General features: G+C 39.8%; 1 protein-coding gene across 1 annotated transcript; it reads right to left on the bottom strand.

Annotated features, from left to right (window-relative positions):
* Window positions 1–264: 264 nt before the first annotated feature.
* LOC147891909 (putative aspartyl protease At4g16563) lies at window positions 265–1,597 on the bottom strand. Its single transcript, XM_087388536.1, has one exon. It carries the CDS (start codon window positions 1,595–1,597, stop codon window positions 275–277), a length of 1,323 nt encoding a protein of 440 aa, XP_087244662.1. The 3' UTR covers window positions 265–274.
* Between the last annotated feature and the right edge of the window lie 9,914 nt (window positions 1,598–11,511).

Raw genomic sequence — 11,511 nt, 5'->3', positions numbered from 1 at the left:
AGAATGCTATCAAGACGGTGATCTTTACGTAGCTTTCTGTATCGACGAGTGACCAAGAGAGTGAAAAGAATTAGCCGTCGAGACTGAGCGATCGAAACACAGATTCATAAGGGATTCCGACTCCAGAGTCTTTTAGATCTTGTCTTATGCGGCAGAGCCCAAAAATGCGGGATGACTTGTTATGTCAAGTCAATCAAGGCGGCAAAGGTCGCAAGCGCGGCCAGCACTTATGTCGATGGGATATCGACCACCTCTGTTGATGTAATATTGATCGTTACAACGAATCAGAGCATTTCCGGGGGGTGAAGCCCAGGCGTTTGTGTTTTAAGTCGTAGAGGACGTGAAAGTTCTGCTGCTGGAAGTTTCCAATGATAACGGATGGACCTACGTTGCCAATATTGTTGATGTTTTGCATCGCAAAGCAGGGAACAGTATAGCCCAATTGGCCTCCTGTGAAATCGAAGAAGTAGTTCTCCGTGGGTAGATACAGGTCTGCACCCTTGAAGTGAAAGATGAAAGACGGAAACTCGGTCTTCGAAGCATTGTGAATAGACGAGAGGTTGTAGCACAAATCCAACCCAGACTGGTATTCCGCAAGCAGGGATCGTGGATATTTGATTCTAGCGTTCAGCTCTTGGATCGCCTGCTGATACGCAATGGCCTTCAATCTCGTATAGGCGGTTCCAGAATCAAAGATCGTTCCTCCTTCACCTTGGGCATCTACCTGAAACAAGAATTTGGAGGCATTCAATCGCTTGCCTCCGATGCTGATACCCTCTAAATCGACATAGTAGAAGGTGGGATGTTGCTCAGGATTGCCAATCAGAGGGGTATATCTCACGCCGGGGCCTTTAGGAACAGCCGCTTCACCAAAGAAAAGGGAGCCATTGGTGTTGGTATTGTCGAAAGCGTGACTAGCGAAGCAGTAAGCAAATTTGTTTTGTATATGAGAGCCCAGCTGCGACGGCAAGGAGACAGCTCCGCGCCCAAAACCTACGAATCCTGCTGGGTTGAATGCCGAATCGACCGAGCACCCGTATACGAATTGTGGTATCCTCATTGTAGTTCCGTTTTGCAAGCTCAAACTAAGAGTGTCGTGTTGAAGGAAACCCGTTGTGTTTCCCACCCCATAGCTATAGAAATAGTCGCATTGTCCGGAGCAGTTGGGCGAGAGCGAAGGTATCAAGCTCCTACAACTGGAGCTTTGGCAGGAGATATTGTGCGAGGAGGAGGACAGGTTTGGAAAGAAAATTGGGCGCGATCCGGTGTCGGGGCAATGGGAGGTGCAAGCGAATTGGGAAGTACAGGGGACCCAAACGAGGTCACTGCCAGTGTCGAGGATCAAAGGGATAGTCTGTGGGGGGTTTCCCAAGGAGAAGTCGACGAGAAAAGCACGATCAGATAGCAAGCCGCGGACGGACTGGGGCTGGAAGGTGGTGCGGCAGCTGCTGGCTGTCGAAGAGAGGAGATGGCGTAGGTGAGGAGCTGAAAGAGGAGGCAGGAGGGCGTAGCAAAGGGCGATGCAGCAACTGCAAATGAGAGCGAAGGCGAGGCTGCGGAGCCCCGGATTTGAAGACGAACGAGCTCCCATGATCATCGTCGTTAGAGGCTTTGTTTTGTATTTGTGCCCAAGAAGAAGACGCAATACAATGCGAGTCCCTTGAACGTGCTAATAATTTTATAGCTTTGAATGGAAGACTCCGTCTCTTTGCGTAATTGCCTCTCTTGACTTAGTGTGGCACACGGTGACGGTCACACCTCGTGGATCCATTCCCATTTGGGCCTCAAGTTGCCGTAGAACTCGTACTCGCAGAACTAGCCTAGTAGTGGTGAACATTGATCAATCCCCATGTAATTGCTGCTACTCGCTAGCACTACACAGCTGAGTCTAGCTAAGGACAGAGCATCCCTGTAGCCTAGTTGAGCGGGTTACACTCGCCACAACCTCTTGCCCAAGTTTCTTCCACACTCTAGATTGAAAGGAACCCAAGGTTTCTGCAAGATTAATTATCAAATGACCGTCTCTGGCCTTCTAGCAACTATAGTCTAGGCTAGAAGAACCAATTTTGAGAAGTGACGCAATGCCCCACTAACTACATCTACAACCATGCTAACTTGGGGAAGCCCTCTATCCACATATAGTCTACAAATCAACTAGGAAAATTGAGGGCCAAATGAAATCTAGTAACATCGCGAAAATGGGTGACGTTAAGCGTGCTTTTAGGGAGGCCTGAATCTCAAAAGTCTCCAACCTTCAAGCTCCCGAATGGGATGAGGAGGGGAGGGTGGAATCAGATAGAGATTTATTTCTATTTTTCTTTCCCCCTCCCTTAGCAATTTGATGGTGTGGGAAAGGCATTTCCAACCCATACAGGGAACATGGAGATCGAGGGTTTCCCCCTATCCCGAAGAAAAATGGGATCAATGAAAAATACAAACGGGTAGCTATTCACCTACAAATGAGTGGATAGATCTATTCCCCCCCCCCCACCAATCAAAAAATGATTCAACCTCAGAGTTACCTAAATGTAGCAGACAATAACGGCACACGGGGGTCCATGGAGGAGCCCCTCACCTAGCCATGTCTTCCTAATGAAGGTTGAAGGTGCTCTTACAATAGGTTTCATGGCACATAACGACCCATTTAGAAGCCATGCTAGCATAAAATATGTATTTAAAAAGTTTCTTCCTTAAGAGCTTACTACTTTTCTAAAATTATTATAAACAAGTATCGAAACTGAATCCATATTTAAGTCGGTTTTTGAAAATCATAATCAACTAATATCTTGTAAAACAAAACTTTCATCTATAATTTCCCTCAAGACCAGACAAGCAATTTATTAGCCTTGGAGGTTGAGCTGTAACAAATGAACATTAATAAAGAGGAATGCACGATTGTCAAATTTTAAATGGAGTAGGACTCCAATCCCTATTACTTTCTTAAATGGGTACAAGTCGAAAGAATATATTAAATATTATTACCAATACACATATTTATATGCTACCGTCTTAAACGGGTGCTTTGAAAGATATTTCTATATTATTATTAATACAAATATTTCTTTACTAAAAGGGGTGCTTTGAAGATACCTTTATGGTAATATTATATACATATATCTCTATACTATTGTCTTACAGTGGTACTTTGAGCAAATTTAAAAAAAATATAGAATTTTTCAAAAAATTTAAAACAAACTTGAGAGTGCATTTATAGCCTTTTGAAAAGGAGGTTGTCCGAATATCTTTGGCGTTTCTTAATTCTAGTTGGTACAATTAGGGTGTTAAAGGGAGGTTTTGGTAAGCAGTATTTAGAGCTACATAGCGCACTTCACCTTTCAAGATATTCGTTTACCACGTGCATTCAAAAGGAGGGGTATTTTAATTCCACTTTTTGAAAAAATCTAACAAAATTACAATAACAAGAGGGGTTCTTTAATTTAATCTTACTAAAAAATCACTTAGTTCACAAGTCAAGAGGGGTGTTTTTATTGAGGGGAAAATCTTAGTTGAGGAGTTTTTTAAATACCCCTTGAACGCACGTGATACATATGGTTTCTTAGTAGTGCAATCCCCGAGATAGCACATTTTGGAGACATTTTGAATCAATCCTTAGAGCTTTTAAGGGTATGCCCAAAAACTTTTTTTGCTAATAAATGTCCTTTTAAATTTACTTTTTAAAATTCAAATACCTTGTAGACTATGTATTTGGAGATTATTTGTAGATAAATTTGTAAGTTTTTTGTAAAAATAATTACAAAATATAACTAAGAAGACACCAATTTTGGACATGTTGTAAGCTTTTAAAAAATTGCAATTCACTTGGCATCAAACCTTGGATTTCATCAATACTAATTTTGACATTTTAAAACATGTAATTTGTAATATGCTCATTTTATGTGTCACGCATCTTATTACATGCATGACTAGTAGAGCTTACAATAAGAGGATCGACTCACTAGAAAGACCACTGTAGAGAGAGTAATGTCAAAGGGAGGATGCATGAAGATGATGATAGTGTTATCAAAATATAAGGTAGAGGAAGCTCGTTAAGAGCATCATTAGCACTCACTTACACTTTGGTTAATAACATGGAGGATTGCTCGAGGATTGCAGCTACACTCTTGGAGTAGTTGGGCCTTAGATGCGACCACAAGGTGGATGATACGTGAGCCAAAGTGGAGCTTGCCAAAATATAATGTAGTCCTTTAAAAAAAAAAAAAAAGAGAGAAAAGACTAAGCAAAATCTCACCCTAGTTTTGGTCATTATATAACCATCTAAATACACACTAAAGGCCTCTTTCTTGAGCATGGATCCAATCAACTATAGACTCGATCAATTCTCTTCCCATTTTTGACTCTATCTTTCAATCATAGATGTAATCAATTCTCTTGACATTAGATCCAATCAAGTATAGACTCGGTCAATTCTCTCTTCCCATTTAAAACTTTTCCTCAAACGCACGCACGCACACACACGCAAATGCCACATCCATAGAAACACATACACCTGCACATGCATGCATATACCCATGCATATCACATGCACACACACATGTGCATGCACATGCACGTGTAAGAATGTCCACATGCACACATGCACATTGCACACAAAGAAGAGAAATCAAAGTCATCATTGAAATTTTTATATAATTGCATGCATTAAGAAACCTCTTGTTTTGATCTTCCAAGGCAAGATTGCGAGCTCTCTTAGCGCTTCTATGTTAGCTTGTGCTCATGAAAAGCCCATGGTTATGTTCTACTATGGAAACCTCATCTCTACTAGTTACATAAGTTCATCAGCCTATAAAATGTGGAAGTAATATTTGCACATTTTGGTATATTCTAATGTTGTGCATGTGTTTTTTCTACTGGGAATCCCTTCTTGTCCCATACATACTTGGCTTACCTTTTCATATACCATATCTGTGCAATATGTCAAAGTAGTACATATTTCCGACAAAGTACAGTGGCACTTGCAAATTATTTGGTTTACTTCTTTCCAACTATATGAATTATACTAGTAAAACAAGATTCTAGATCCTTGTGTTGCAAGTTTGACAAACATAAGGGAATCATTGTTTTGTATTTCCATGAGATGAATGGATAGACTATCCAGAAGATCTGCTTCGATTTTTTTTCTACATTGCTTCTTTTTCAATGGTGGATCCTTGTTTCATGCATATGGTATTTAAATGATCTGATGTTCCTACATTGATCCTTGTTCAATGGGGCAGCCTTGTTTCATTGCATTGTATTATGTATGTTGTGACGTCCCCTTCATCAACATATTGGGCATCATCCTCTTTCAACAAATTTTGCACCTTGACCCATATCTTGTCGGAGGGACACACAACAAAGAAGCTCATTTCTTTGGAACCTTTAGCCTCTATTCCTATCTTTTAGTAGCATAGTAGTGAATTTTCCCATGTGCACTACTTAGAAATGCAATCTTTTTCTAATTGATTGGTCATCACCAATAGAGTTCCTTCAAGGTAAGTGATTCTTTCCTCCTATTTTGTTTTCTAAGTGTTTGATTTCAATTTGTGTTCCTTTGCTGAGCCCCTGAACATGTTTCCCTCAAGCTTTTGGCATGCATGAAGGAAAATTCCAGTTTTCTTAGAAACATGATGCCCCTTCTTGCAACAAGAAGAATACTTCTTGCTTTTTTGTTTCTCCTTTGCCTTGTTTTTGTCTCTTTTGCTTGTTTTCTATATTTCTCTGACCCTTTTGCATTACTTCTCATTGGTTTTTATGAAACATAGTGTGTTTTTTTCTTTTGCAGGCATGCATGGGCAACCCTAATCCACCCCGATACTTGGCAATCCGAGCTCTAGGTAAGTGATTATTTATTTCTCTCTTTTTAGTTCATATTTGCAATGCCTTAAGCATTAGCAAATGAGATGGGCATAGGATTTTTATTTTTCCAGCTTTCCCCTCTCCATCCCTCCTCTCTTCCCTCTTTTCTTCTCTTTTCCTCGTTTTCTTTCCCATCCTCTTTTCCCTCTTTCTTACATTCCATGCCACTTTCACTCTTCCTTTTTCTACATTCCTCTTCTCTTTTCTACATCCTTGATCTCTCTTTCACATTCCTCTTCTCTTTTTTATACATCCCTCTTCTCTTTTCTACATCCCTTTTCTCTTTCCTACATTCCCTGTTCTCTTTCCTAGGCTCCATCTTTCCTCCTCTTTTCCCTCTTTCCTACATTCCATCCTTCTTTCACTTTCCTTCTCTTCTCTCTTCTACATCCATCCCTCTTCTCTTCTCTTTTCTTCTCTTTCCCTCTTCCCTACATCCATTCCTATGCTCTTCTCAGATTTCATCCCTCTTCTCTTTCCGCATTTCATCTCTCCTCTCATTTCTATATTCCCTCGTCTTTCCTACATTCCATTTCTCTTTTCTACATTACATCTCTCTTTACCTCTTCTTTTCTATAAATTCCATTCCTCTTTCCTACATTCCCTCTTCTCTCTCCTACATTCCATCCCTCTTCTCTTTTTTCTACATCCCTCTTTCCCTCTTCAGTTTTCTACGTTACATTCATGTTTTCCTTCTCTTCTCTTTTCTACATGCATCCCTTTTCCTTTTCTTCTCTTTTCCACTTTCTCTTCTATTTCCCTCTTGTGTACGTCCATTCCCCTTTTCTTTTCACATTCCACCCCTCTTCTCCTTCCTTCTTTTTCCCTCTTGCCCTCTTTCTGTACCACTCAAACCTTCCCCTTTACTTTTCTACATCCCTTCCTCTCTTTTCTCCCTCTTCTCTTTTCTCTTTCCCTCCCTTCCCTCTCTTTTCATCCCTTCCCTAATTTTACCCTTTCTCCCTCTTTTTCCCTAATCTCTTTCTCTTTTTCCCTCTTTTTTCAACCTTCCCTTTCCCTTCCTCTCCTTCCTACATTCCATCACTCTTCCCCACTTCTTTTGTCTATATCCCTTTTATCTTTTCTAAATATGTAGCTTATCTTTTCTCCATTTCCTCTTCTCTTTCCTACATTCCATCTCTCTTTCTCTCTTCTTTTTTATAGATTCATCTTCTCTCTTTTTTACATCCATATTTCCACCTTCTCTTTTCTACCTTACATCCCTCTTTCTTTTTCTTCTCTTATCTTTTCTACATCCATCCCTCTTTTTCACATTCTCTTCTCTCCATCCTTCCATCTTCTCTTTTTTCATTAATTCCTCTTCTCTCCTCTCTTCTCTTTCCTACATTTCATCTCTCTTTCTCTTTTTTTAAAAATAATTCCATCTTCTAGAACTTTTTTCTACACCCCTTTTTCCCTCTTCTCTTTTCTACATTACACCCCTCTTTCCCTTTCCCTCTCTTCTCTTTTCTACATCCATCCCTCCTTTCTTGTCTTTCCCACATTCTCTTCTCTTCTCCTCTTGTCTACATCCATCCCTCTTCTCTTCTTGCATTCCATCCCTCTTTTTTCCTCTTGCCCTCTTTCCCTACCACTCAACCCTTCCCCGTGTCTTTTTCCCCTTTCCAAAATTCAACCCATTCCATTTAGCCCTCCCCTTTTTCAGCTGTTCCCTCTCTTTTTTTCACTTTTCTACATCCTTCCCTTTTCTATATCCCTTTTCTCTCTTTTCTTCACCTCTCTATTTTACATCCCTTATCTTTTCTACATCCATCCCTCCTTTCTTCTCTTCTCTTTTCCACATCCATCCATTTTCCTCTTCTTATTTCTACATACTCTTCTCTTTCTGCATTCCATCACTCTTAGCTTTCCTTCTTTTTCAACCCCTTCCTCTCTTTTCATCCCTTTCCTCTCTTTTATTCTCTTCTATTTTCTGCATCCCTCTTTGTGTGCCCTCGCCTCCCTCTCTTTTCAGCTCTTCCCTAAACTCCCCCCTTTTCCCCATTCCCTTCTCTCTTTTTTCCTCTTTTTCAGCCCTTTCTGATCCCTCTTTCCCATCTTTCTCAGCCCTTAGCTTTCCCTCTTTTTTTTCTTGTTTTAGCCCTTTTGTTTCCCTCTTTTCCCTCCTTTGTTTATTCAGTTTTGTTAATTTTGCAACTCAAGTTTTGTCAACTTTTCTTTGTTTATTATGGAACTCAAGTTTTGTTAATTTAAAATTGTTTATTTGTTTGTTTATGTCTCTTCAATGTAATAGCTATTTTAGCCCTCAATCATCTAGATTAGATTCGAGCCATTCACATACCCTGCAGATGAGTCATGAAGAGATTGTCTCTGAGATGAACCCTGACCAATTGGAGACATTACAATGGGCCCCTGAGTCTTGCATGACCTCAACTCATCCCTCTCCTTCAGCTCCGTATGACAGGCCTTTTCTCTCGAGCAAAGGTTCACCTCATAAATGAGGTGTTGTTGGCTCAGGAATGAAGTTGTAGAAGGATGTGGTTTAGCGGCATTCGACAATGTGGATGAGTTCACACATCATAGCCAAGGTTCCCATGTTGAGAAATAGCATGCCATTGGCTACATTGCCACCCTATATCTGCCACTCCTCTAGCCTCCTCCACCCCTCCCACTGCCACAACCACCCTTGCATCTACCAACTTAGGCCCATCCACACTCTTTTGGCTTTTCTTAGATGTAGAGCTGGCATATTATGTTGACTCATGGGAGATCATCGAGGATGACAAAGGGGCCATAGTCGTAGCTCACATGAGTCCGCTCATGCAAGTGATGTTTGACACAAATATATAAGATAAATGGACACACTAAGGTCAACTAAAAAAGACTATTTCATAGAATAACTCATGAAGTAGTATCCTATATCACCTGGTCACGAGTTTTGATATGTATACGCTTGAATAGATGGGAAATGTACTTAAACATTGCTAATTAGAGATCTAGGATATGTTGAGGGAGGGCAAGCCGAGGCCTCCTGATGTGAATAAGCAAAATTGTAAGAGGGTCAGACAAAATATTTGCAATGAGCCATAGAATTGAGACAAGCAATGGAAGGCGACGAGCAGGTATGCAAAGGAGAGGTGCGCAAGAAAGGACTCAAGGAATGGGTGGTAAGTATATGTGTGCTACATACTTCTTTTGTAATTTATAGTTTGGTTTGAATATGTTGTTTTGGTCATCGCAATGCATCCTATATTTTTAATTTGGGTTCACAAGCAATCCACGATTGGGTGACTACCTATACATGAGGAGTATGCCTATGGATCTGAGAATCACACGTGGGCTCTCTTTAAGAGGTATGATCACGAGGGAGTACCTATCACCTGGATGGCAATGGAGGGTCTCCATGCAAGTCTCTGATCCTCCTAGTTCTCAACCTTTCCATTTTTAAAATCAGGCTTTAGTTATACTTTCTAAATTAATTCACACAACATTCTTAGGGCACAAGCACCGCAAGTGAGGGCATAGGTGAGGAGGGTGAGGGAGGAGATGAGCATAGGTGAGGAGGGTGAGGGAGGAGATGAGAATGGAAGGAGGGGAGGGTGTAGGAGACAAGGTAGGATGCTAGAACAACTATTGAGATGACCATGAGAATGAGTAGATTTAGCTTAGATTTAGCCACATTTCGGCCATTTGGCCATTTTGTAGCTATCTTGGCATGTATTCGTTTTCGTACTACCCTCTTTGGAAGGGAGCTTTATAATACATGATACGAGAGTTTCAACCATGGCCCATTTGGCAATTTTGTAGCTCGGATGGAATGTATCCATTTTTGTATTACTCTATTTTGAAGTGAAATTTCGTAATAAAAGATGTAATGTATAGTAGGGTAGAATGGGGCTGAAAAAAGCCCGATTCTACTCCATAAATTAGAAAAATAAACACAACGTTAGGCCGTTGATGCCCATACTGATGCTATCAACACCATCGAGACTCGATGTCTATACTGACATGCTTTTTTTGGTGGACATACTGACGGCTCTACCAATGTTTTCCCATGCAGGAAAAAAAATGCAATGTATTTTTCATCAAAATATACCTTGAAAGGCGACCACAATATTACAAAATTTGTAATGAGTGTCAAACCCGAAGGAGAAGGGTGAAGATGGTTTATAAATTGTAGTAAATTATAGATTAGATTGTGACTGATAAGTAAGAGTTCATACATTTGACAAAGTGAGGCACCAATTTCCCCCATACAAAGTAATAAATCCTTGCTAAATGAACTCACGAAATTATAACATTGGTAATAGTTTTTATTGTGGGAAGAGTGTAATGCAAACCACTATCCCTTTTAGGGATGTCCACTACCCACTCTCTTAAGTATTAACCCTTAGGACCTCTCTTAGATTAGTATTACAAAATTTCCCAAAACTATATATATAAACCTCAATACCTTTGCATTCTTCCAATATCGCACTCATGGATGATTTTTCCTTGTTAGTTTCGTTAAGAGGTGAAACTTTTATATTAGATTTGAAAGTTTGTACGCCCTAATAAAAGTAAAGGTTTGAAACATTCGCCAGGATTTGAAACTTTAAAAAACTTAAAGTTTCACTAGGATTTACAAGTTTTCTTCAAAATTAAAAAGAAAATATTAAAAATTGTAGTATGTTCTATCACTTTTATGAAACTAAAAAGACTAACTCAATAAACTTTCGCTTGGATTTTAGATTAATATATAAGTATAGGCTCGATAGAAACATCCCTGATCACATTCAAAATGTTGTTATTTTTTCTTTAAAAAATTTGCATATCCCTAAAATTTGCAAATTTTGAAACTTTACATTTTAGGGCAAGTTCTCAAAATTTAACATTCAACTAATCCTAGTTTTTCATAAGACTACTCTAGCCCAATGAAGGTAAGCTCCATGGTTTCTATCATACCTTGCATGGATGTTCCAAGATGTTTGAAGTGATCATTGCAAGTGCCTACTATTCATGGATTTATCCCTTTTGTTATCCACTCTCTTGAATTTCTATAACCCATTAATGCATGTAAGCTCCACAATCTCTATTAATAGCTTGCATGGATATTTGAAATGATCATTGAAGACTTATGCGTCCTTCTCAAGGACTAATTCATTTTCTTGTCCACTCTCTAGTTGGTTTAGGCAAAGCATCTCTTTTGGGATGAGTTAGAGGTTGTGCATCATTTTCCCATGGAGATTAAATGCTTTATGTTTTGAAAACCTACTATTCCAAAGCTAAATAATGAAGGATCAAGAAAACAAAGGTATATGGGATGTATACACACTATTTTGGCCGAGTATTCTCTTGCCCCTAGGTTGTTTTCATTTTATTTTGCTAGCTCCTATGGTGTTGGTTTGTAGGAGTTGCAAATACTGGCATACTCCTTGCGAATATATAAAGACCTTGTCCTCTAAATGTTGAGATGTGGAGGCTTTCCAAGGAGGTGCGGATAGTTGTTAGGCTTCACATTTGCTTGGCATTCACTCTTATGCCCAAAGGCTAGATATGCATGCATGGTGGCTTCATTTGGGAGGGCATCATGAGCCATGATATGCCACCTTCTTTTATGAGGCTCCAATGTAAAAGTAAAATGGAATATTCTCTTGAATTATATCTACTTGCTCTATTGGCAGGGCCAATCATGAGGGACTTGCAAATGGAACA

Source organism: Dipteris shenzhenensis, chromosome 17, assembly GCF_047967505.1.
Source record: "Dipteris shenzhenensis isolate YYH24624 ecotype China chromosome 17, Dip_SZ_1.0, whole genome shotgun sequence".
Taxonomy (NCBI): domain Eukaryota; kingdom Viridiplantae; phylum Streptophyta; class Polypodiopsida; order Gleicheniales; family Dipteridaceae; genus Dipteris; species Dipteris shenzhenensis.
Note: the sequence above shows the minus strand (reverse complement) of the source record. Positions and strands in the feature narration are given on the sequence as shown.